At 40.8% G+C, this 27,707-nt stretch overlaps 1 protein-coding gene across 1 annotated transcript; it reads right to left on the reverse strand.

Moving 5' to 3' along the window:
* On the reverse strand, positions 1–27,514 carry PTP4A2 (protein tyrosine phosphatase 4A2). The gene is made up of 6 exons (XM_058819996.1): positions 27,319–27,514; positions 13,175–13,878; positions 11,245–11,337; positions 4,150–4,280; positions 1,438–1,512; positions 1–325 (listed from the first exon to the last, which is right to left on the reverse strand). The coding sequence occupies exons 2-6, from the start codon at positions 13,268–13,270 to the stop codon at positions 217–219; spliced, it is 504 nt and encodes a 167-aa protein (XP_058675979.1). The 5' UTR covers positions 13,271–13,878; positions 27,319–27,514; the 3' UTR covers positions 1–216.
* Positions 27,515–27,707: the final 193 nt, after the last annotated feature.

A 27,707-nucleotide genomic window follows, 5' to 3' on the forward strand; every position in this document is an offset into this window, starting at 1 on the left:
GGGTTTTTTCCCTCTCAATCATCATCACCCTTTTTTTTTTTTTTTTTTAAGGACAGAGGTTGAGGAGCACTGACTCCACCACTAATTTAATGACATTTTTTTCTTTTTTTTTTTTTGATTCCAGATTCACATTTCCAGGTGCCAAGAGTCCAGAGAAGAGCCCCCCGCTCACTTCTGCCTTCCTTTTGAGATCAATATTTTGGTTTTTGTGTTTATTTATTGAACACAGCAGTGACCGTTGGCATCTTTGAAGCGTAATCTCATCTTGGGCCGGTATTTCTCCAGATAAAGCAGCTGTTTGGAATTGAAAGCTCCCCTCCTTTTCCTAAAAAATAAACCACAAAAAATGTAGATATCAATGGAAAAAAAAAAAAAAAAAGCACCTTTATGTTCACTTCAGGCAGAGTAGTTTTAATTTTAATTATTTTAATAATATTTTATATTTAATAATATTCAAAATGTATTGAAAGCTCCCCTCCTTTTCCTAAAAAAACATAAAGAAGATGGGTATCAATGGGAAAACCCCACGTTTTTGCTCACTTCAGGCAGAGTAGTTTCAATTTTAATTAATAATTATTTTAATAATAGTTTTATAGTTAATAATATTCAAAATATATTAAATAAATATTATTGAAAGTTCCCCTCCTTTTCCTAAAAAAACCCACAAAAAAACCTGGATATCAATGGAAAAAAAAGCACCTTATTGGTCACTTCAGGCAGATTAGTTTTAATATTAATTAGTTAATATTTTAATTATGTTTTATATTTAATAATATTCAAAATATAATAAATAATAAATATTATTGAAAGCTCCCTTCATTTTCCTAAAAAAAAAAAAATTCAAAAAAGGTGGATATCAATGGAAAAAAAAGCACCATTTTGCTCACAAATTCATTTTCATTTTAATTAATATTTTAATAATATTTTATAATGAATATTCAAAATACATGAAAATATATGAAATAATCAATATTATTGAAAGCTCTCGTCCTTTTCCTAAAAAAAAAAAAACACCACAAAAAAGGTGGATATCAATGGTAAAAAGGCACCATTTTGCTCACAGATTCCTTTTCATTTTAATTAATTAATATTTTAAATACTATTTTTATATTTAATGATAGTTAAAACATATTAAAGAATAAATATTATTGAAAGCTCCCCTCCTTTTCCTAAAAAAAAAACCACAAAAAAGGTGGATATCAATGGTAAAAAAAAAAAGCACCATTTTGCTCACTTCAGGCAGATTTTCACCTCACAAAATTCAAAATATTTGAGCTTTTTCTTCACATTTAAACGCAAATTTTAATGAGACAATATTTATTTTAGGATAAAACTCATAAAAAACCTTAAATCTCTTCCTTAACAGGTTCAGGCAGGTGAAAAAGCACAGAATAAAAGATTCCTGGGAAGGAAAAAAAAAGAAGAATTTCCACTTACTGCCTTATAAACTGAACTGCATCCTCATACTTCATTCCACATTCAATGAGAGCGAGCGCCACCAGAACGGGAGCCCTGCAGGAACAAATCAATATTTAAGGGAGAAGCACAGAAATAATAAATATTAAAGAAATAATAAATGGAATCCTTCACATTTCATCCAATTCCTCTCCCCAGACAAGCACTGAAGGGTTTTTTCCCTCAGTGTTTCCCACACAAAGGTGTTTTGCCCGATGTAAAATGACTTTTTTTTTGAAGGATTCTGCTGGCAAAGGAAATAAAAATCAATAGCAGCTCTTTAGTGGTTGGGGTGTGAGAATAATTCTGGGTTTTATCCCACTTTAACCTCATTTTCTGGGTTTTGACATCTCCTAAATGCTTCTGAGTGTGGAGTCAGCGGTGCAGACACTGAGCTATGGCTTTAGAGATATTTCTATATTTTTCTTTTTTAACTAATTCTGTCAAGGAGCAGCGAGAAGCAGAATTTTCTGCTGTGGGATCTTCATTTCAGAAGTCACTTAAGGGTAAAAAAATGGGGTTTTAACAGCCAGGAATCCCCAAATAAATTGGATTTCTCCACCCCACAGAGCAAGGGGCACCTCTAAGGGTGGAGTAAAGAATTAAAGAGGTGCCAGAATTGCCAATTCCTGTGGGTAAAATAACAAAATTCAGGAGGAATAACTCCTATTATTATTAGTTAATAACTCCTATTATTATTAGTTAATAACTCCTGTACCTGAATAAATGCAATTATTCATTCTCCAAGGGGGAATTTGATCAATTCACAACACTCTGATGGACACAATTCATGATTGACACAAGGGTCCTCCAAGGCTTTTAATCACTTATGAAATAAATAAATTAATTCATATAATGTATGAATATAATATGTTGTATGCATATAATAATGTCATAATTAATTATTAAATTAATGAATGAATTAATTAATATTTTTAACCTGCATTAAGTGCCTGTTGTTTGCATGACACAAATTTGATGTTGGTTTAAGTTATTTGGGAAAAAGCAAAGAAAGTTTGTTAAACACTTTCCTACCAAATACATGAAATTTATTATTATATTTATTAAATTTATTATTTAATATAGTTAAATAACTATCTGAATTATTATATAAATGATATTAATTTATTAACAGAAAATCTAATAATAATTATATTGATTTAATATCTAAATTTATTATTTAATATAATTAAATAATTAGTTGATTTACTATTAATCATTATATTAATTATATTGATTAATTAACATGTAAGTATTAACAATTATATTTAGTATTTATATTTACTATTTCATATAATTATTAGTTGATTTACTATTATTATATTAATTATATTAATTCATTAATATAAAATTGTTAATAAACTTAATATGGAATTATTTATTAAATTATTTTAACTAATATATTTCACTTAATTTAATATAATTAATAATTTTATTTACTATTATTATATGAATTATATTGATTTATTAATATAAAATTGTTAATATATTAGTTCTGTATTTAAATTTATTAATAAATTCAATACAAAATTACTTATTTATTTTAACTAATAAATTTAACATAACTAACTAGTTGATTTACTATTAATTATTAAATTAATTATATTGATCTATTCACATAGAATTGTTAAAAATTACATTAATTTAGTATTTAACTTTATTATTTAATATAATTAAATAATTAGCTGATTTAGTATTATTATATTAATTCTATTGATTTATTGATATAAAATTGTTAATGATCATATTAGTTCCGTATTTAAATTTATTAATAAATTCAACACAAAAATTATTTATTTTAATAAATTTAATATAACTATATAATTAGTTAATTTACTATTATTATATTTTTAATGAATATAAAATTGTTGATAATTATATTAATTCCGCATTTAACTTTATTATGTAATATAAGTAAATAATTAGCTTGTTCACTATTATTATATTAATTATATTGATGTATTAATATGAAATTGTTAGTTATATTTGTTCCGTATTTAAATGTATCTATAAACTTAATATGGAATTATTTATTTATTTTAACTAATAAATTTAACTTAATATAATTAAATAATTCTTTGACTTACTATTATTATATTAATTATATTAACATAAAATTGTTAATAATATATTAGTTCCGTATTTAAATTTATTAATAAATTCAACACAAATTTATTTATTTTAACGAATACATTTAATATAACTAATTAGTTGATTTACTATTAATCATTAAATTAATAGTATTGATTTATTCACATAGAATTGTTAAAAATTATATTAATTTAGTATTTAACTTTATCATTTAATATAATTAAATAATTTGTTGATTTACTATTATTATATTAATTATATTGATTCAGTAATACAAAATTCTTAATAATATATTAATTTTGTATTTAAATTTATTAATAACAAATTTACTACAGAGTAATTTATTTATTTGAATTTAGAAATGTAATTTAAATTTAATATAATGAAACGATTAGTTGCTTTAATATTAATTATTAAATTAATAATATTGGTTTATTAACACGTAATTCTTAATAATTGCAATAATGTTGATATTTACACTTATTATTTAATACACTAAATTAATAACACCAATTAATAATAAATCTAATAATAAAATAAATTATATTTTATTAAGATTTTCATTAAATTTATTATATTTTAAGCCAATTTCAGGGCACCGACCTTCCCAGCCCTGCCACACAGTGCACAGCCACGCAGCACCCGGGCTCCTCCCGAAATTTGCTTTTCAAAAGGTTCAGCCAATCCTCCACGATCTGGCTGGGAGGTGGTGCTCCATCATCAAACGGCCAGTCCTGAGGGGAGAAAATCCTTTAAACCCACCAATTCTGCATTTAGTACAAAAACAAAAGGATAATAAACACAATTTTTGGGGTATTTTTCAGGTTTGCAGGTGGATAAAATGCAAAATTGAACGTTTTAATGACCATTATCTATCTGGCAGGGTAGTGCTCCATCATCAAACGGCCAGTCCTGAGGGGAGAAAATCCTTTAAACCCACCAATTCTGCATTTAGTACAAAAAAAAAAAGGATAATAAACACAAAAAAAAGGATAATAAACACAATTTTGGGGTATTTTTCAGGTTTGGTGGACAAAATGCACCACTGAATGTTTTAACGACCATTATCTGGCTGGCGGGGTGGTGCTCCATCATCAAACGGCCAGTCCTGAGGGGAGAAAATCCTTTAAACCCACCAATTCTGCATTTAGCACAAAAACAAAAGGATAATAAACACAATTTTGGGGTATTTTTCACGTTTGCAGGTGGATAAAATGCAAAATTGAACATTTTAATGACCATTATCTGGCTGGTGGGGTAGTGCTCCATCATCAAACGGCCAGTCCTGAGGGGAGAAAATCCTTTAAACCCACTAATTCTGCATTTAGTACAAAAAAAAAAGGATAATAAACACAAAAAAAAGGATAATAAACACAATTTTGGGGTATTTTTCAGGTTTGGTGGACAAAATGCACCATTGAATGTTTTAACGACCATTATCTGGCTGGCGGGGTGGTGCTCCATCATCAAACGGCCAGTCCTGAGGGGAGAAAATCCTTTAAACCCACCAATCCTGCATTTAGTACAAAAAAAAGGATAATAAACACCAAAAACAGGATAATAAACACAATTTTTGGGTATTTTTCAGGTTTGCAGGTGGATAAAATGCACCATTAAATGTTTAAGAACCATTGAATTGCACTTGGCACTGCAGCCCCACCTGAACTCATCTGCAATAAAGAGGAGTTTTTAAGAGAAAATTTCAGGATTTTTAAGAGAAATCCCTGCCCTTGAAATGGCAGTTTATTAAAAAAAGATGTGAAAATCAATAGGTGTTTTCAGATAAACACGGGAGAGAGAACTCTGCTGCTGGCTGAAAATCCCATTTGTGCTCCAGGCTCTGAGGGGCTGAAAATGCTCCTAAAAATTCCCAATTCCAGAGGAGCAGCTCCTCCAGGAACTCAGGGAGTTCCCGATCCCCCGGGCGTTTTTAATTTGAAAACAATTTAATTTTTTTGCTCTTTTAAATGCTCTTTTATGAGCAGAAAGGTGCTCAAAAATGGCAGAAATTCACATTTTTTGCTGTTGAAGGGGCAGCTCCCATTAAATACAGGCTATGTTAAATATCAATAATCAAAATTTCTGCTCCAGGCTCTGAGGGGGTGAAGTTGCTCCTAAAAATTCCCAATTCCAGAGGAGCAGCTCCTCCAGGAACTCAGGGAATTTTCAATTTGGGAAAAAAACCCCCAAAAATGACCACTTTTATAAGTAGAAATGTGCTCAAATTATGGCAGAAATTCACATTTTCTGCTGTTGAAGGGACAGACACCATGAAATCCAGGCTATATTAAATATCAATAATCAAAATTTGCACTCCAGGCTCTGAGGAGGTGAAGTTGCTCCCAAAAATTCCCAATTCCAGAGGAGCAGATCCTCCAGGAATTCAGGGAGTTCCCAATCCCCTGGGTGTTTTTAATTTGAAAAAAACCCCCAAAAAATCCCCTCTTTTATGAGGAGAAAAGTGCTTAAAAATGGCAGAAATTCACATTTTTTGCTGTTGAAGGGGCAGCACCCATTAAATCCAGGCTATATTTAATACCAATAATCAAAAATTGGTATTTTTGCTCTGCTGGTGTCCGTGGCACCCTCTGAAAATCCCATTCAGGCTCTGAGGGGGTGAAGTTGTTCCCAAAAATTCCCAATTCCAGAGGAGCAGCTCCTTCTGGAATTCAGGGAGTTCCCAATCCCCTGGGTGTTTTAAATTTGAAAAAACAAAAATTTCCCCAATTTTATGAGCAGAAAGGTGCTCAAATAATGGCAGAAATTCACATTTTTTGCTGCTGAATGGATAGCCACCGTTAAATCCAGGCTATATTAAATATCAATAATTAAAAATTGATATTTTTGCCATGGAAGCAGCTTCCATTTGTCCTCACAGAACTTTCCTGGAATTTCACATCTTTCCTTTCAGGCCCAAGCACAACATCCCACAGTTTATAATTTAGATGTTGGGAGTGCTGGAAAAGGATGTAAAGGGAAAAAATAGTTTTTAGTAATTATAAAATAGTATTTAATAATTATTTATCACTTTTCTTTAGATGACTGTGATGTATTTTAGCAGTAAAGCTCATGGCAGGGTCCTGGATTATTCCACAACTTCTGAAAATGGAAGGAAATTGCTTTATAAAATCTCCCCTCTTTAGGACTAAAAATCTCTTTTCTGGAGCACTTTAAATGTGCTGTGAGGTGGGAACTCAGTAAAAAAAAACCCAAAATATCAAAATAATTTTATATGGGATTAATTCACCGAGCCTGAAGAGTGCAGAGAAATCCTTTGTTAAAGTACTTGGAAAATTAAAAATATCTGGGACAACACAACAAAGGGAAAGGCCACAGGAATAAAACTACAAATCAGAATTTGTTCTTTCTAATAAAAGGTTTTTATGGGGTTTTCCAGCCGATCCCACAGTGCTGCTGGGTTATTTCAGGTCTGTGGCACCCCCTGTCCCAGGAAGAGAGGGACAGACAGCAGGATGCTGCTTTTAAAAAAGGATTTTCTGTGTTTAATTGAAATTAAACCTTTTCCTTCCTATCCACACAACTCCTGAATCAATCCCAGCACTGATAAAATAATTCTGGTATCAGGGATGGAATTGCAGCAAAGTTTTGCAGGAAATTTTCCTTATTCTGAGCTCTGCCACCTCTGGGTTGCTGTTGGACAGGGGAAAAAAACCAAATTATGAAGTGCACAGTGATTAAAAACCAGGATTGCACAAATGGGAGAGGCAGGAAAGGGATTTATCATTTTTTCCCTTTTTTTTGGGATGGCACAACAGCAACACAGGTGGTGAAGTGACAGAAGTTTGAGGTGATAAAGAAGTTTTCTTCAAAAATCTTGGATTTAGGAATTCCAAGGAATTCCCATCTCCCTGTGCCATCCTCATGGAGGCTCTTGGGGGGCAAAAAAGGGTAAAAAATCTGATTCAATAAATTAAAGAGTGAGAAAAAGACAAGGAAATATCCCTTGGATCATGAAGATTAACAAAGACACCTGTGGAAGGCAAAAAGTGCCAAAAATCCCCTCAGGAAAAAGAAAATACTGAAAATGAACAATGCCACCTGTGGAAGGCAAAAAGTGCCCAAAATCCCCTCAGAAAAAATAAATTGAAGATGAACAAAGTCACCACAGCCCTTCTGGAAGCCAAAAATCCTCTCAGGAAAAAATAAAAATACTGAAGATGAACAAAGCCACCTGTGGAAGGCAAAAAATCCCCTCGGAAAAAATTAAATACTGAAGATGAACAAAGCCACCTTTGGAAGCCAAAATGTGCCAAAAATCCCCTCAGAAAAAAAAAAGAAAATATTGAAGATGAACAAAGCCACCACAGCCCCTCTAGAAGTCAAAAATCCTCAGAAAAAAACCCCAAAATTTCCTGGTTTTCCTGATTTTGTGCAGCCCAAGGAATTAAATCCATCCCTGCGGGGAATTGCCTCAGGAACAGCTCATTCCCTCTTTTCTGCCATCTAAATAAAAACTCTGGAGCCACCACATCTTACCCATGACCCAGGTTTGCCAAAACATTTCCATTTTCAGGGCTTCCACCACATTTTTGACCTCAGCAGTGCTAAAATAGCCATTAAATGGTGCTAAACGAGGCACTAATCTTGCCCCAGGCTGCGTTTTTAATGTTGAATGTTATTTTTCACAGGCAAATATTAGCCTGAAATAGTGAGGTGTTATTTTCTCAGCTGGGGGTTACTCAATCCCATTTCAGAGCAGCAAGAGGACGATTCTGGCTGGAAAATAAAAAGCAGGAATTCATGGGGAAAAGGAGCTGGATTTATCTCCCTCCTGGAGTACCATCCTGAAGCTTTTTAGGCTGAAATATCTTCAAAAAGGAGATTTTGCTCTCCACACCAGGGCAGAGCTGCAGCAAACCCCATTTCCAGTTTTGTTTTTAAGCAAAGCTTCATCAAAGTGCAGCTTTCTGTTCAAAATTGAGGTTTTAAAGCTTCCTGAGAAGCAAAAAACTTGAATTATTTTAGAAATACAAACTCCAAGGCCTGGAGAAGGTGGGAATTCCATCCCACGGCTGCCCTGGGAAGAATTTCCCCTCTGGAACAGGAATTCTCTCCCAAGCCCCAGCTTAACCCAGGGCTCAGAGGGATTGCACAGCACAAATTTAATTTAATTTAATTTAATTTAATCCTCCCAGCCCTGAGGAGTGTCCCAGTGTCCTCTGGAAGGAGGAAAATCACAATTCCAGAGGGCAGCCCTGCAAGGAGGGACTTTTCCAACCACGTGGATGCCTGGAACTGGAATAAAAGCTCAGCAGGGCTGGGAGCCAGGAAATCTGGCCTGCACGTGGAATTTGCACTGATATGCCACAATAAAATTATCTTCTCCTCATGGAAAACTGCAGGAGTTTTCCATGTTTTTGGGGTATTTTTCTGCATGGAAAACTGCAGGGGTTTCCCTGTGGAAGCCACAAAACCTGGCTGACCTGCACATGGAATTTTCACTGACATGCCAGGATAAAATTTTCTTTTCCTCATAGAAAACTGCATTTTTCCTGTAGAAGCCAAAAAACCTGACTGATCTGCACATGGAATTTTCATTGATATGCCACAATAAATATTTTTTCTCCTCATGGGTAACTGCAGGAAAATGCAGTGGAAGGTTTCTTATGGAAACTATGAAACCTGACTGACCTGGACCTGGAATTTTCACTGATATGCCTGGATAAAAAAAAATTTTCTCCTCATGGAAAACTGTATTTTTCCTGTGGAAACCAAGAAACCTGACTGACCTGAATGTGGAATTTTCACTGATAAGCCACAATAAATTTATTTTTCCCTCATGAAAAACTGCAGGAGTTTTCCTATGGAAGCCACAAAACCTGGCTCAACTGGACCTGGAATTTGATGTGCCAGGATAAAAATTTTTTCTCCTCATGGAAAACTGCATTTTTCCTGTAGAAGCCAAGCAACCTGACTCACCTGGATGTGGAATTTTCATTGATAAGCCACAATAATTTTATTTTCCCCTCATGGAAAACTGCAGGAGTTTTCCTGCAGCTGAGCCACGAAAAGCTGCAGGAAGGCTGAGGTGCAATACAACACCAGGCTGTTATTACTCACTCCAACAAAATAAACTGATTTTATCAGTTACTCTAATAATTCCTAAGTATTGCCTGGAAAAACACAGCCTGGAAGCTCGGGGTGAGCACACACCTCTTAAAAAAACCTCCCTGGGTCAGGCAGACACCATTGCACAATGAAATGGGAGTGAGCAGGGCAGGAATTCCACCTGCTGAGCCCCACTCGGGGTCAGGAGGGGATTTTGGGAGGAATTCTTCCCTCTGAAAATGAGCAGGGGTTTTTAGGGTGGGTATTCCACAGAATTTGTGGCTGCCCCTGGGGTTTTTGGGATGGATTTCCCACAGAATTTGTGGCTGCTCCAAGAGAATTCAAGGCCAGATTGGATTAATCTGGATATTGGGAGTGTCCCCCAGGCCATGGAGTGGATAAGATTTAAGGATTTCAACCCAAAACATTCCAGGATTCCATGGTTTCCTTCTGCCACAGAAATTTGTAGCAATTTCTCACCTACAGGCTGAACTTTAAGGATTCCAACCCAAAACATTCCAGGATTTCATGGTTCTCTCCTGCCTCAGAGATTTGTGGCAACTTAAGGGTCAGGAGGGGATTTTGGGAGGAATTCTTCCCTCTGAAAATGAGCAGGGGTTTTTAGGATGGGTATTCCACAGAATTTGTGGCTGCCCATGGGGTTTTTGGGATGGATTTCCCACAGAATTTGTGGCTGCTCCAAGAGAATTCAAGGCCAGATTGGATTAATCTGGATATTGGGAGTGTCCCCCAGGCCATGGAGTGGATGAACTTCAAGAATTCCAACCCAAAACATTCCAGGATTTCATGGTTCCCTCCTGGCACAGAGATTTGTGGCAACTCAGGGGTCAGGAGGGGTTTTTGGGATGGATTTTCCACAGAATCTGTGGCTGCTCCAAGAGAATTCAAGGCCAGGTTGGATTAATCTGGATATTGGGATAGTTCATCCACACTCTGGCCACCGTGTGGATGAATTTTAAAGGATTCCAACCCAAAACATTCCAGGATTCCATGATTCCCTCCTGGCACAGAAATTTGTGGCAACTCAGGGGTCAGGAAGGGATTTTGGGAGGAATTCTTCCCTCTGAGGATGAGGAGGGGGTTTTGGGAATGGATTTCCCACAGAATTTGTGGCTGCTCCAAGAGAATTAAAGGCCAGGTTGGATTAATCTGGATATTGGGAGTGTCCCTGGCCATGGTGTGGATGAGATTTAAGAATTCCAACCCAAAACATTCCAGGATTCCATGGTTCCCTCCTGCCACAGAAATTTGTGGCAATTTGTCACCCACAGGCCGAAACGTGGCACTTTCTGTAACAGCAATGAGAGGGAATTTTATCCACATGCTAAAAGAAACAAAAAAATGCTGTCAGGTCAGAGACAAGGACCAAACCAAGCTTCAACCACAGGGCTGAGCACCAAATATCACCAAAATAATCCCTAAAAAACACACAAAAATATCGCAACAAATCCAAAACCACACAAAAATCCACTGAGTTTTTTAAACCCACCTTTACCTGGTGCTACATTTTTTTGGCCATGCTGGACCATCCCCCAGCACTGAAGAGAGATCCCCACAAGTTCTAGAGGTGAAAATTCACATTTTTAGCCAGTTTTAAAGGCAACTCACTAGAACTTGGATTCCTTCTTTCTCGATTGGAGCTTGATCGTAAGTGGCATCACAAACTCGCACCAAGGTTGTCACCCCATATTTCTTCAGCTCCTTGAAGAGAAAATAAAACACTGAATAATGAGAAATCTCTTTTTATCAGCCAGAAAAATCAACATTTTCCACTTTTTCAGGGCACCAAAGTGAGTGCACGTGGAAGGATAAAATTTGTGAGGAAATTTAAGAGACAAAAAAAATAAGAAATGTTTCTGAGGGGGAAAAATGTTACCCTGTACTCCTTGAGGAGAAATAAAACACCTGAACACTGAATGAGGAGAAATCTCTTTTTATCAGCTAGAAAAATCAACATTTTCCACTTTTTCAGGGCACCAAAGTGAGTGCACGTGGAAGGCTAAAATTTGTGAGGAAATTTAAGAGACAGAAAAAATAAGAAATGTTTCTGAGGGGGAAAAATGTCACCCTGTACTCCTTGAGGAGAAATAAAACACCTGAACACTGAATGAGGAGAAATCTCTTTTTATCAGCTAGAAAAATCAACATTTTCCACTTTTTCAGGGCACCAAAGTGAGTGCACGTGGAAGGCTAAAATTTGTGAGGAAATTTAAGAGACAGAAAAAATAAGGAATGTTTCTGAGGGGGAAAAATGTCACCCTGTACTTCTTCAGCTCCTGAAGAGAAAATAAAATACCTGAGGCACTGAATAATGAAAAAATCTCTTTTTATCAGCTATAAAAATCAACACTTTCCACACTTTTAGGGCACCAAAGTGAGTGGACATGGAAGGAGCAACAGATAAAATTTGTGAGGGACAGGAAAAAAGAGAAACGTTTCTGAGGGGGGAAAAATTGGAATTATGAGAGGAAAATTGCAATTATAAAAGTACTAAAATAGCTGTTTAAATGCTCCATGCAGCTTCTTCTCCTCTTTAAATAGAAGCTGGGACTGTTTGCTCCAGCCAGTGTTGACATTTGGAGGAACAGAACACACACCCCACCACGCTCCAGCTTCCTGGTAATGCACTAAAAGTAGCACTCAGTGCCAGATAAAGAACCAGAGGATCAAACAAAAGCTGCTCCAGCTCACTCTGAAGGCTCAAAAATCAGAATTTTCTCTGCTGTTTGGGGTGGAATTGCACCTCAGAATTAGCAGGAATATCCATTGAAGAGTGATGGAAAAAGAGAAAATTCTAAATCAAAACTCTCAATAATTGGGGTGTTGGAATCCTAGATGATACTGTGGGGAAAATGTGAAAAATAAAGACAAAAAAAACCTTAAATTTCTTTGCAGATGTGAGGAAGGACTGGTCAGCAATTCCTGGCCAGGAATTTTGAGGAATTTGGGAATTTTTGGACTCATTTTTGTCCAAGGAGCAAATCCTTGGTGGCAAGGTTTGTATCTCAAAATTGAAGCTCATCCAAGCCAAAAAACGCAGGAATTGAGAATAAATCCTTGAATTTCCTTGCAGAGGTTTGGAAGGACTGGTCAGCAAATTCCTGGCCAGGAATTTTGAGGAATTTGGGAATTTTTGGACTCATTTTTGTCCAAGGAGCAAATCCTTGGTGGCAAGGTTTGTATCCCAAAAAAATTCAGGAATTGAGAAAAAAATCAGCATTGATTCTCATATTGTGAAGAGAATGTGAAAAATAAAAAGACAAAAAAATTCTAAATTTCTTCCAGAGATGAAGAAGGAGTGTTCAGCAGATTCCTGGCCAGGAATTTTGAGGAATTTGGGAATTTTTGGACTCATTTTTGTCCAAGGAGCAAATCCTTGGTGGCAAGGTTTGTATCTCAAAATTGAAGCTCATCCAAGCCAAAAAATGCAGAAATTGAGAAAAAATCCTTAAATTTCCTTCCAGAGATGAAGAAGGAGTGTTCAGCAGATTCCTGGCCAGGAATTTTGAGGGATTTGGGGATTTTTTGGGCTCCTTACCTCGATGAACTTGCTGAGGGTTGCATTGGTTGGGTTGTGAGTGATCAGAAAACGCAGATTTTCATAAGTAATTTCCACGGGGGCTGGACGGTTCATAATGGCAAAAAAAATCGTGTGAGGGGCCAAAAAATAAAAATAAAACCCCCAAAAAATAATAATAAAAAAATCAAAATAAAGGGGGGGCAAAATAAAACAAAACAACAACAAAAAAAAATCAATGACCTTGGAAACGTTTCACAGCAGAAAACATCAAAAAAGAGCACAAATAATTCCTGGGATTGATCAGAGCTTGCTTTGATGGGTTTGTTCCTAGAAAAAGCAGGTTTGCTTCCAAATGCTCAGTTGCTGGCAGGGTGGTTTCCTTCAGGCTCCCCAAATTCCCAGAGCAGAGCACAGGCAGGGCAGCCTGTCCTGCATGGAGGCACTGGTGAGGTGAGGGCAGGGGTTTGGTGTTTTCCTGGGCCAGGAATCTGCTGCCAAGGGCCAGGAGAAATCCCATAAATCTGAGCCGGCTCCAGGAGTCTTGGAGGGGGAAAATAATCAAAAAAAAAATTAAAAAAAATGGGGAATTGTGGCAGCACAAAGAGGTTGGGGAGCCCCCTGTGAGCTCACTTGGCAGCCAGGGTGCTGTGCTGGGCCTGGCAGAAGTCTGCCCTGACGCTCAGAATCGCCATAAATGTGCCAAGGATCCTCCAACAGAACACCTGGAATGGGAGAAAACACAGGGAAAAGGGTTGGTGGGTTGTGTTCCCAGCAGTGATCACACCCAGAGAAAGTTAAATTCAAATTATCATTAAAAAATCACCAAATAAATCCAAGTTTGGATAGGTCTAATCATAAATATTGTGAATAAATTCAAATTAAAATAATCATTTAAAAAAAACTAAAAAAAAACCCAAAATAAGTCAAAGTCCTAATAGGCCTAATCATAAATATTGTGAATAAATGTAAATTAAAATAATCATTAAAAAAACTTAGTAAACCAAAGTCCATATAGGCTTAATCATAAATATTGTGAATGTTCTTCAGATTTTTGTAATTCCTGCTTCTGGAATAGAAGAAGGAAAAACAGCAGGAAAAGGGTTGGTGGGTTGTGCTCCCAGCAGTGATCCCACCCAGAGAAAGTTAAATTCAAATTATCATTAAAAAATCACCAAATAAATCCAAGTTCGGATAGGTCTAATTGTAAATATTGTGAATAAATTCAAATTAAAACAATCATTTTAAAAAAAACTAAAAAAAAAACCCAAAATAAGTCAAAGTCTTAATAGGCCTAATCATAAATATTGTGAATAAATTCAAATTAAAATAATCATTAAAAAAACTTAGTAAATCAAAGTCCCAATAGGCTTAATCATAAATATTGTGAATCAACTCAAATTAAAATGATAATTTAAAAAAATATAAATCAAAGTGATTTAGGCCTAATCATAAATATTGTGATAGGTCCAATGATAAATAATCATAAATAATGGAAACACCTGGAATGGGAGAAAACACAGGGAAAAGGGTTGGTGGGTTGTGCTCCCAGCAGTGATCCCACCCAGAGAAAGTTAAATTGAAATTATCATTAAAAAATCACCAAATAAATCCAAGTTTGGATAGGTCTAATCATAAATATTGTGAATAAATTCAAATTAAAATAGTCATTAAAAAAACTTAGTAAATCAAAGTCCATATAGGCTTAATCATAAATATTGTGATAGGTCCAATGATAAATAATCATAAATAATGGAAACACCTGGAATGGGAGAAAACACAGGGAAAAGGGTTGGTGGGTTGTGTTCCCAGCAGTGATCACACCCAGAGAAAGTTAAATTCAAATTATCATTAAAAAATCACCAAATAAATCCAAGTTCGGATAGGTCTAATCATAAATATTGTGAATAAATTCAAATTAAAATAATCATTTAAAAAAAACCCCAAAATAAGTCAAAGTCCTGATAGGCCTAATCATAAATATTGTGAATAAATGCAAATTAAAATAGTCATTAAAAAAACCTAGTAAATCATAGTCCATATAGGCTTAATCATAAATATTGTGAATCAACTCAAATTAAAATAATAATTTAAAAAAAATATAAATCAAAGTGATTTAGGCCTAATCATAAATATTGTGATAGGTCCAATGATAAATAATCATAAATAATGGGAACACCTGGAATGGGGAGAAAACACAGGGAAAAGGGTTGGTGGGTGCTGGTTCCAGAGTGATCCCCCCCAGAGAAACTTAAATTAAAATTATCATGAAAAAAATAAATAAATCAAAGCCTGGATAGGTCTAATTGTAAGTATTGTGAATAAATTCAAATTAAAATAGTCATTAAAAAAAAACCCAAAAAATCAAAGTCCTGATAGGCTTAATCATAAATATTGGGAATAAACCCAAGTTAAAATAATCATTAAAATCCCCAATAAATCAAAGTCCAGATAGGTCTAACCATAAATATTGTGATAGGCCTAATGATAAATAATGGAAACACCTGGAAAAGTGGAAAAATAGTGGGGAAAGTGTTGGTGGATTCTGTTCCCAGCAGTGATCCCCCAGAGAGAAACTCAAAAAAATAATCTAAAAATAACCAAATAAATGGAAGCCCTGACAGGCCTAATAACACACATTGTGATAAGGCTAATGATAAATAAAAATAAAATCCTTTTATGAAAAGCTGTTTTCAGTCACCTCCCCTGAGGGACTGAAATCCAAATTTCCACCAGGAATCCTGGAATGTTTCACCCTCAGGATGGAAAAACCCCCTCCAAACACACCAAGCCTCGATCAATTTATTCATTTATCAATTCACAGATCACAGAAAATTAAGAGAAAGAAAATTAGAAAGCCTAATTAGGACTTAATTAAGGCTAACAAAAATGTTTTTATAAATAATTGCATGAGGAGAAAGGAGAATTTCCTTTCCTGGATTTCCTCCTCAGCATCAGGTTTGGTTGAAGAGCCTCACCCAGAGCTCTCTGTTCCATCCTTGATTTTTGCCCTGGAATTTGTATCAAATCAGGGCCATTTTTAAATAAAAGAGGGAATTTCACCCCAATTATTTCAAAAGGCAGTTGTACAAACAATTTTCCAAGTGGTTAAAATTGGAATATTTCATTTCCATGTGTGCAAGGAGCCAGCAGCTTCCAGGAGTGACACCAGCTCCCCTTCCCACAGGAATATTCCTGAAATATTTAATTAGCTCCCAGCTCAGGAGTGATTAAAAATGTGGTTTCAATAAAACACTGCATTTAAGGCTGAATAAAGTTATTTCCAGTAGCACACATTGCTAATTCAAAAAGTTTGGGTTGCTGACAGATATTGAGTTCAAACAGAAAAATCATGATTCTAATTAAGAAAATTAAAAATTCTGATCAATCCTGGTGTGAGCTGATCAATCCAGGGGCCACCTGATCAATCCAGTTGTTATCTGATCAATCCAGGTGAGAATTGATCAATCCAGGTGAGAATTGATCAGTCCGGGTGTGATCTGATCAATCCAGCTGTTATCTGATCAATCCAAGTCCCACCTGATCAATCCAGGGGCCCCCTGATCAATCCAGGTGCCACCTTATCAATCCAGCTGTTACCTCCCCAATCCAGCTGTTATCTGATCAATCCAGGGCCCCCCTGCCCCATCCAGGTGCCACCTGATCAATCCAGGTGTGATCTGATCAATCCAGGTCCCACCTGATCAATTCAGGCGCCACCTGCCCCATCCAGGTCCTACTTGATCAATCCAGGGCCCCCCTGATCAATTCAACTGTTATCTGATCAATCCAGGTGTGACCTGATCAATCCAGGGGCCCCATCCAAGTGCCACCTGCCCCATCCAGGTGCCCCCTGATCAATCCAGCTTTTATCTGATCAATCCAGGTGTGATCTGATCAACCCAGGGGCCCCCTGATCAATTAAACCGTTATCTGATCAATCCAGCTTATCGATCAATCCTGGTGTGACCTGACCAATCCAGGGGCCATCTGATCAATCCAAGTGTGACAAGATCAATCCAGTGTGATCTGGTCAATCCAGATATGATCTGATCAATCCAGGGGCCCCCTGATCAATTCAACTGTTATCTGATCAATCCAGGTGGGATCTGATCAATCCAGGGGCCACTTGATAAATCCAGCTGTTACCTGTCCCATCCAGGTGCCCCCTGCCCCATCCAGGTCCCATCTGATCAATCCAGCTGCCATCTGCCCCATCCTGGTCCCACTTGCCCCATCCAGGTGTCCCCTGCCCCATCCAGGTGTCCCCTGCCCCATCCAGGTGTCCCCTTCCCTATCCAGGTGTCCCCTGCCCCATCCAGGTGTCCCCTTCCCTATCCAGGTGTCCCCTGCCCCATCCAGGTGTCCCCTGCCCCATCCAGGTGCCCCCTGCCCCATCCAGGTGTCCCCTTCCCTATCCAGGTGCCCCGTGCCCCATCCTGGTCCCACTTGCCCCATCCAGGTGCCCCCTGCCCCATCCAGGTGTCCCCTTCCCTATCCAGGTGCCCCCTGCCCCATCCAGGTGTCCCCTGCCCCATCCAGGTGGGAAGGATTTTGGGATTTTTTAGCTGAACACACACTCAGATCCCTCCCCTCACTCCCAGCCTGACCGAGGTAAATCGGAGAGGAATTTCTTCTCAAAACTGAGCTGGAAAGCTCTGGGAAGGGCAGGCATTAAGCAGCATAAATTAATTAATCAAGGTGACAACTGATCAGGAGAGACATTAATTATTGCTGGAGATGGCTGGGAGTGAAACCCCAAAAATCCACAATCTCCAGTTTAGGATTCCTAAATGTGAGATTGCAGCAGAGCCAGGAGAAAGGAAACCCAGGGAATGAAAACATGAGGGGAAAGGAAACCCAGGGAATGAAAACGTGAGGGGAAAGGAAACCCAGGGAATGAAAACGTGAGGGGAAAAGAAACCCAGGGAATGAAAACACGTGAGAGGAAAGGAAACCCAGGGAATGAAAACGTGAGGGGAAAGGAAACCCAGGGAATGAAAACGTGAGGGGAAAGGAAACCCAGGGAATGAAAACACGTGAGAGGAAAGGAAACCCAGGGAATGAAAACGTGAGGAAACCCAGGGAATGAAAACGTGAGGGGAAAGGAAACCCAGGGAATGAAAACGTGAGGAAACCCAGGGAATGACAACGTGAGGAATTCCCAGTTCCACCACAAGGAACAGCCCAGAACAGCTGCAGCCTGCAGGGAATGCAGGGAATGCAGGGAATGCAGAACAGGATTCCCCTGCAAAGGGAACCGGGATCCTCCCCCCGGCACAGGATGCACAGCACGGCTGCTAATTTGTTATTGAGAATTCAAGGGAGCCTGGGGAGGGCCTCAGGCAATCCCAAATCATTCATTCTGTTCCTCTGAGGATGAGCAATCCCAAATAATTTTGTTGCTCTGAGGGAGAATAAGCAATCCCAAATAATTTTGTTCCTCTAAGGGATAACGAGCAATCCCAAATCATTCTGTTTCTCTGAGGGAGGAAGGGCAATCCCAAATCATTTCATCCCTCTAAAGGAGGAAGGGCAATCCCAAATCATTTTGTTCCTCCGAGGGCCTCAGGCAATCCCAAATCATTCTGTTCCTCTAAGAGAGAATGAGAAATCCCAAATCATTCTGTTCCTCTGAAGGAGGATGGGCAATCCCAAATCATTTTGTTCCTCTAAGGGACAACGAGCAATCCCAAATCATTCTGTTCCCCTAAGGCAGGATCCACATTGAATTCCTGAGCTGCTGGATTTTCCTTTTCCCTGGAATCTCTGGAAACTCACACATGAAATCAGCACCATGAGTGGATCCCATCACATTTCCATCCTGCCTCAGGATTTTGGCTTTTCCTCCACTCTGCCCATGCCAGGTTTTACTTCCCCTTCCTGAAAATTCCCCTCTCTATCCCCACACTGCCAAAATATTCCACCTGCACCATTTTCTGTGTGAAACCTCCAAAAGGAGCCTTAAAACCTAAACCACAAACCAGCCAAGAAGCAAAAAAAAATAATTTCTAAAATATCCTCTAAGGGAGGATGGGCAATCCCAAACCATTCTGTTCCTCTGAGGGATAATGATAATAATCCATCCCAAATCATTTTGTTCCCCTAAGGGAGGATGGGCAATCCCAAATAATTTTGTTCCTCTAAAGGAGGATGGGCAATCCCAAATCATTTTGTTCCTCTAAAGGAGGATGGGCAATCCCAAATAATTTTGTTCCTCTAAAGGAGGATGGGCAATCCCAAATCATTTTGTTCCTCTAAAGGAGGATGGGCAATCCCAAATCATTTCATTCTTCTAAAGGATCCCAAGTCATTCTGTTCCTCTAAGGGAGGCTGAGAAATCCCAAATCATTTTGTTCCTCTAGAGGAGAATGAGCAATCCCAAATAATTTCATTCCTCTAAGGGAGGATGGGCAATCCCAAATCATTTTGTTCCTCTACAGGAGAATGAGCAATCCCAAATAATTTCATTCCTCTAAAGGAGGATGGGCAATCCCAAATCATTTCATTCTTCTAAAGGATCCCAAGTCATTCTGTTCCTCTAAGGGAGGATGAGAAATCCCAAATCATTCTGTTCCTCTAGAGGAGAATGAGCAACCCCAAATAATTTCTTTCCTCTAAGGGAGGATGGGCAATCCCAAACCATTTTGTTCCTCTGAGGGCCTCAGGCAATCCCAAATCATTCTGTTCCCCTAAGGGAGGATCCACATTGAATTCCTGAGCTGCTGGATTTTCCTTTTCCCCGAAATCTCTGGAAATTCACACATGAAATCAGCCAGAAAAAAAAAAAAAAAAAAAATTCTAAAATATCCTCTCAAGGAGAAAAAACAGCTGGAATTGAATGGTTCAGGGTGAACTCCGGGCTGAAGGAAGCTTGCTCAGACTGCCACGTGCCTGCAGAGGGGCGAGGTCAAAAAATGTCACTGATCCACCCTGTCCACCCCCTCCCAGTCCGGGGCTGACTCACTCGTTTCCTCTGCAGATACAGATCTGCCCCAGCAGGAACAAGAAAGCCTCAGAGAAGCCTCGAGTGACACTCGGGAAATGGTGACAATTGTCACCTGCCATTCAGGAAATGGTGACAATTGTCACCTCATGGAGGGGACAGGGCTGAGGCAAAGCTGCCAAAGCTGGGCTGAATCCCTGAGTGGGAAATCAGCTGGGAAATCCACCTGGATGGGAAAATCAGCTGGGAAATTCACCTGGATGGGAAATCAACTGGGAAATCAGCTGGGAAATTTAACCTGGATGGGAAAATCAGCTGGGAAATTCATCCTGAATGGGAAAATCAGCTGGGAAATTCATCCTGGATGGGAAAATCAGCTGGGAAATTCACCTGGATGGGAAAATCAGCTGGGAAATTCATCCTGAATGGGAAAATCAGCTGGGAAATTCACCTGGATGGGAAAATCAGCTGGGAAATTCACCTGGATGGGAAAATCAGCTGGAAAATCCACCTGGATGGGAAAATCAACCTGGAAAATTCATCCTGAATGGGAAAATCAGCTGGGAAATTCACCTGGATGGGAAAATCAGCTGGGAAACTCATCCTAGATGGGAAATCACCTGGGAAATCCACCTGGATGGGAAATTTAACCTGGATGGGAAATCAGCTGGGAAATTCAACCTGGATGGGAAATTTAACCTGGATAGGAAAATCACCCTGGGAAATTCATCCTGAATGGGAAAATCAGCTGGGAAACTCATCCTGGATGGGAAAATCACCCTGGGAAATTCATCCTGAGAATAGCTGGACACTGCCACAGCTCCTCCAGGAAATGCTTCATGCTCTTCCCTGTTGATGCTGCTCTGACATTGGGATTATTCTTTATAAAAACACCTTCCCCACCCATCACTTTAGTATTTAAAGGACATGTTTGAATGGTATTTGCATTCCATACCCAAAAAGTTGAAAGTTGCTAAAAGTGTTTGAAGTCCAAGTTGCTTAAACTGTTTGAAGTCAAAAGCAAAAGGCTCTGCTAAAAAAAATAATTAAAACTTGAGCTCCAATCCTGTCTGATTCAAGTGAAATCAAAAATAACTCTCAGCAATAAGTGTGGATATGGATCTGCCCCAGCAGGAACAAGAAAGCTCGAGTGACACTCGGGAAATGGTGACAATTGTCACCTCATGGAGGGGACAGGGCTGAGGCAAAGCTGCCAAAGCTGGGCTGAATTCCTGACTGGGAATGGATGGAAAAGTCACCCTGGGAACACTGGGAACAGCTGGGCACTGCCACGGTTCTTCCCTGTTGGTGCTGCTCTGACACTGGGATTATTCTTTAAATAAACACAAAACACCTTCCCCACCCATCACTTCATACCGTGTTTCAATGGTATTTGCATTCCATACCCAAAAAGCTGAAAGTTGCTAAAAGTTGAAAGTTGCTAAAAGTGTTTGAAGTCAAAGTTGTTTAACGTGTTTGAAGTCAAAAGCAAAAGGCTCTGCTAAAAAAAATAATTAAAACTTGAGCTCCAATCCTGTTTAAACCATGGATTATAGTCAAGTGAAATCAAAAATTACTTTCAGCAATAAGTGTGGATACGGATCTGCCCCAGCAGGAACAAAAAAGCCTCAAAGAAAGCCTCGAGTGACACTCAGGAAATGGTGACAATTGTCACCTCATGGAGGGGACAAGGCTGAGGCAAAGCTGCCAAAGCTGGGCTGAATTCCTGACGGGAATGGATGGAAAAGTCACCCTGGGAATAGCTGGACACTGCCACAATTCCTCCAGGAAATGCTTCACGCTCTTCCCTGTTGTTGCTGCTCTGACACTGGGATTATTCTTTAAAAAAACACAAAACACCTTCCCCACCCATCACTTATTACCGTGTTTGAATGGTATTTGCATTCCATACCCAAAAAGCTGAAAGTTGCTAAAAGTTGAAAGTTGCTAAAAGTGTTTGAAGTCAAAGTTGTTTAACGTGTTTGAAGTCAAAAGCAAAAGGCTTTGCTGCTAAAAAAAAATAAAACTTGAGCCACAATCCTGTTTAAACCACGGATTACATTCAAGCGAAATCAAAATAACTTGCAGCAATTTGTTTGCAACATCAAGAAGTATTTTCCTAAAAATCAGAGGGCTGAGCTGTCTAAGCTGGGCTTTGAAAACAAGGCCCTGCCTAAACATCCTCACACGAAATATCAAACCCAGCAGCAAAAGCCATTAACGAGCGGAGCGGGACTTGAAAGCAACTCCAGAAATCAGCAGCAAACACAGAAAGCGCAGAGCTGAGTCACTCACACCCTGATTCGGGTTTCCATCGGGCTGACAGCTGAGCCTGGGGCTGCTGATAAATGTCCCTGCCCTCCACAAAGTCCCAATTGTTCCCAGGCTCGGCCCATCCTCGGCGTTTCCAGCACAGAGATGAAGTTTTTTAGAGAAACGAGAGGTAACAAAAAGCTCCAAGTGACAGCAGAGCCAAGCTGGGAGCTCTGAGGGCTGGGAAAGGACATTTCACACGCAGAAGCAGCACAGAGAGGGGAGATGACAACGATAGCAGGGCACGGACACTCCAAGGGGATTTGGGATTTCTCATTTAAAAGAGCGAGCTCCAGGCCATGGGGCTCATTTCCAATGTTCTAAATAAATCCCTTCATTTCCAATGCTCTCAGGAAACCAGAGGCACCCACAGCACCCACAGCACATCCTGGGCACCCTTTTCCTTCCTTTCCTGCCCCCTGCAGCCTCAGAAATGGCACCCCAAAAAACCCTTCACCCTTCACACATCACCTCGAGGTTTCCCTTTTCCTCACCCCAAAAAAATCCCCAGATTTATCAAACTTGTTCCCCATCCACACAAGAATCAGCAACGCCCCCGTGCCCCTAAAAATGGGGTTTTCCTCCCAAAATACACAACCCACAAACGTAATTTGGAATTCTAGCACGGTTCAGGTGGTTTAGAACAGTTCCAGGTGACTCCAGTGGACTTGGGAATTAATTCCACCCCTCATGACCTCACTGGGAATTCTTTCCCACATCCAAATTTCTGTCAGTGTTTTTTGGGTGGAAAAGGAAACCTCGAGGTGGCTGTGAAGAGTTTATTTTTGTGTTTATTTTCCAGCCTCAGAAATGGCACCCCAAAAAACCCTTCACCTTTCACACATCACCTCGAGGTTTCCCTTTTCCTCACCCCAAAAAATCCCCGGATTTATCAAACTTGTTCCCCATCCACACAAGAATCAGCAACGCCCCTGTGCCCCTAAAAATTTGGATTTCCTCCCAAAATACACAACCCACAAACGTAATTTGGATTAGAACAGTTCCAGGTGACTCGGGAATTAATTCCACAGCTTCTCTGGGAATCCCATCCTTCAGCACCTCACTGGGAATTCTTCCTTCCCTCACATCCAAATTTCTGGCAGTGGTTTTTGGGTGGAAAAGGAAACCTCGAGGTGGCTGTGAAGGGTGAATAGTTTATTTCTGTGTTTATTTTCCAGCCTCAGAAATGGCACCCCAAAAAACCCTTCACCCCTCGAGGTTTCCCTTTCCCCCACCCCAAAAAAATCCCCAGATTTATCAAACTTGTTCCCCATCCACACAAGAATCAGCAACGCCCCCGTGCCCCTAAAAATGGGGTTTTCCTCCCAAAATACACAACCCACAAACGTAATTTGGAATTCTAGCACGGTTCAGGTGGTTTAGAACAGTTCCAGGTGACTCCAGTGGACTTGGGAATTAATCCCATCCTTCATCACCTCACTGGGAATTCTTCCTTCCCTCACATCCAAATTTCTGTCAGTGTTTTTTGGGTGGAAAAGGAAACCTCGAGGTGGCTGTGAAGGGTGAAGGGTTTATTTTTGTGTTTAGGGCTGGAAAAATGTTCAGGACTGAGGGGTGACATTTCTCAGGGTGGAGGGGGGCAGGAAAGGAAAAGGGGGTCCAGGGTGTGGAGGTGTCCTTCTCATCCTGGAATTCCCTCTCATCCTGGAATTCCCTCTCATCCTGGAATTCCCTCCTATTCTGAAATTCCCTCTCACCCTGAAAATTCCTGCTCATCCTGAAAATCCCTCTCATCCCAAAATTCCCTCTTATTCTGAAATTCCCCCTCACCCTGAAATTCCCTCTCACCCTGAAAATTCCCTCTTATTCTGAAATTCCCTCTCACCCTGAAAATTCCCACTCATCCCAAAATTCCGTCTCATTCTGAAATTCCCTCTCACCCTGAAAATTCCCTCTTATTCTGAAATTCCCTCTCACCCTGAAAATTCCCTCTCATTCTGGAATTCCCTCTCACCCTGGAAATTCCCGCTCATCCTGAAAATTCCTGCTCATCCTGAAATTCCCTCTCACCCTGGAAATTCCTGCTCATCCTGGAAATTCCCTCTCATCCCAAAATTCCCTCTCACCCTGAAAATTCCTGTTCATCCTGAAATTCCCCCTCACCCTGAAATTCCCTCTCACCCTGAAAATTCCCTCTCATCCTGGAATTCCCTCTTATTCTGAAATTCCCTCTCACCCTGAAAATTCCCGTCTCATTCTGAAATTCCCTCCCACTCTGAAAATTCCCTCTCACCCTGAAAATTCCCTCTCACCCTGAAAATTCCCTCTCACCCTGAAAATTCACCCTGAAAATTCCCACTCATCCCAAAATTCCCTCTCACCCCAAAATTCCCTCTCACCCTGAAAATTCATCCTGAAAATTCCCTCTCACCCCGAAGTTCCCTGCTGGCCCTGCACCCCTGGATCTGCTCCAAGGGAGCAGCCCTGCAATCCCAGAGGGGACAAAGTGCAGGCAGGAGCACCCTGAGCTCTCTCTGCCCTGCACTGAGGAAGAGGAGGATGGATCTCGGCAGGGAATTCACCTCTCTCAACTTCAACAGTTTGGTTTTTTAGGGTTTTTTTTTTTTTTTTTTTTATTTTGAATTAAAAATCACAACCAGACCCACATTCCTCACTCCTACCTTCACTCCAGCTGAGCTGATTAAATCCAAGTTGAGTCATAAGGAGACAGAGCTTTCTGGCTGCTGCTAGTGGTGGGTTTATCTTTATTTATTTATTTTTTTATTTAATTTTTGAGTCATAAGGAGACAGAGTTTTCTGGCTGCTGCTAGTGGTGGGTTTATCTTTATTTATTTAATTTTTTTTTCCTCTCCTTCAAATCCTAACTGCAGCTCTGAGTCAGCCCCTGCCTGCTTCATTCGGGGAGTTTCGAGGCGAGTTTCCATTTCTACAGGAGCTTTTCCAAAGCCAAATTTCTGCCTTCCTCCTCCTCCTCCTCACCCCGAAACCAGCAGAGAGCACACACACAGTGCCCCGGGAGAAAATGCAGAAAATGGTGACTAATCACAGCCAGGAACCACTTCCAGCACTTCCCAAAGCCTCAGCTGGGCTCCAAATCCCCCAAACCCCCAAATCCCATCCCCTCCTCACCCCAGAATCCATCGGCCCCCCCAAACCCCACAGGGCACCCCCTTTTTACCCAGCCAGAGCGGCCCCACAGCCCTGCCCCCGCTGCCAGCCCAGGAAAACCAGCACATCCTGGACACCCTTTTCCTTTCCTGCCCCCTCTGCAGCCTGAGAAATGGCAGCCCTGGCTTTTTCCAGCTCTAAATAAATCCCTTCATACATAAATATATAAGTACATAAATAAATCCCTTCATCCTTTATGGGTCGCCTCGAGGTTTCCCTTTCTCACCCCAAAAAAATCCCCCAGGTTTTATCAAACTTGTTCTTCGTGTACACGGGAATCAGTAACAGCCCTGTCCTCAAAATACTGATACAAATGTCCCCCAATACCAGGTAAAAATAAAATGGAAACGAGATAAAATTCCCCCCAAAACCAGGCGCAAAGTAGCCCCAAAACCAGGTGCAAATTCCCCCCAAAGTTAGGTACAACCCCCTCAAAATCAGGTACAAATTCCCCCCAAAACCAGGTGCAAATTCCCCCCAAAGTTAGGTACAACCCCCTCAAAATCAGGTACAAATTCCCCCCAAAACCAGGTGCAAATTCCCCCCAAAGTTAGGTACAACCCCCTCAAAAATCAGGTGCAAATTCCCCCCAAAGTTAGGTACAACCCCCTCAAAAATCAGGTACAAATTCCCCCCAAAACCAGGCGCAAATTCCCCCCAAAGTTAGGTACAAACCCCCTCAAAAATCAGGTACAAATTCCCCACAAAACCATGGAAAAATTGCCCCCAAAACCAGGTGCAACCCCTTCAAAAACCAGGTATAAATTCCCCCCAAAACGAGGCGTAACCCCCTCAAAAGCCAGGTACAAATTCCTCCTAAAACTAGGCACAAATTCCCCCCAAAACCAGGTATAAATTACCGCCAAAACCAGGTGCAACCCCCTCAAAAACCAGGTGCAAATTCCCTCCAAATCCAGGTGCAAATTCCTCCTAAAGCCAGGCACAAACTCCCCCCCAAAACGGTGTAAAAATTGCCCCCAAAACCAAGTGTAACCCCCTCAAAAATCAGGTACAAATGCCCCCAAAACCAGGTGCAAACCCCTCAAAAACCAGGCACAAACTCCCCCCAAACCCAGGTACAAACCCCAAATTCAACCCTCCTGCGGCCTCCCTGTTTGAATCCCCCAGGAAATGCCCCCCTTTCCTGATCATCCCCCCAAAACCGGCTGCAAGGGGGGAATTGGGGGACCCCACAACGCTGGGGGTGGGCACTGAGCCCCCCCAAATCCCACAGGTGAGGGAGGAGCCCATAAAACAGCCCTGCAAGGAAATGGGACCCCCAAAACTGCAGGTCAGGGCCAAGGTCCCCAACCTCTGGAGCCCCAAAGGTCAGGAAGGAGCCCACAGGTCTGAGCTGCCCCCAAATCCCCTCCTGGCACACAGGGAGCCCTCAAAGCCCCCCAAACAAACCCCGCAGGCCGGGAATTTCCTCTACAACAGGAAGGAGTCCCCGAGTGCCAGGGCAGAGCCTCGTGGAGCCCCAAATCCCCTCCAAATCCCCCTGGAGCCCTCAGGGAGCCTCCTGCACCCTCCAGCCCACCCCAAACCAACGCCTCAGCTTCCCGCAGCCCTAAAACCCTCCCCAGAGCACAAAACCCCTCCAAAGCACCCGCAAGGCCTTGAGGAGACTCTCCAGGCCAGCGAGGCCCCCTCAGAGCGGGGAATCCCCTCCAAACACGCCCGGGATTCCCCTCCCCGTTCTCCGGGGCCTCCGGCCTGCCCCGATCCCCCCGAAGCGCCTGGGCTGCCGCCTCACCGTGGGCATTGAGCGGGCCGGGGGCCGGGCGGGGTCGGGCAGGGTCGCGGGCGGGCGGCGGGGCCCGTGACGGGGCTGGGGCTGCGCTGGGCCCGGTCCGGCCGGAGACACCGAGAGCCCGCGCGCCGCCACACGGCTCCTCGCGCACAGGCCGCGCCCCCCCCCTCCCGCCCGCCGCGCCGTGGTACGGCCCGCCCCTCACACCCACGGCCGCCAAAGTGGTACGGTCCGCCCCCACACGCCCCGGGGCAGCGCGCTGGGCGCGACCATTGGAGGCGTGGAGAGAGGGGTGGGGAAGTGAGAATGGAGGGCTGCGCGAGGAGCTCGTAGCACTTTGCAGTGTCTGGAGGGGCCTCCAGGGAAATCCTTCGTCACGAGCTGCAGTGATA

Source organism: Ammospiza caudacuta, chromosome 25 (assembly GCF_027887145.1).
Source record: "Ammospiza caudacuta isolate bAmmCau1 chromosome 25, bAmmCau1.pri, whole genome shotgun sequence".
Classification (NCBI taxonomy): Eukaryota; Metazoa; Chordata; class Aves; order Passeriformes; family Passerellidae; genus Ammospiza; species Ammospiza caudacuta.

Bases quoted from the DNA above. Each gene is read 5' to 3' on its own strand.
- PTP4A2 (XM_058819996.1), bottom strand. From the start codon at position 13,270: ATGAACCGTCCAGCCCCCGTGGAAATTACTTATGAAAATCTGCGTTTT. The intron at 11,338-13,174 runs GTAAGGAGCCCA...TTTCTCTTCAAG, and splicing joins CCCTCAGCAAGTTCATCGAG to GAGCTGAAGAAATATGGGGT. The intron at 326-1,437 runs GTAAGTGGAAAT...TTTATTTTTTAG, and splicing joins GCAGTTCAGTTTATAAGGCA to GAAAAGGAGGGGAGCTTTCA.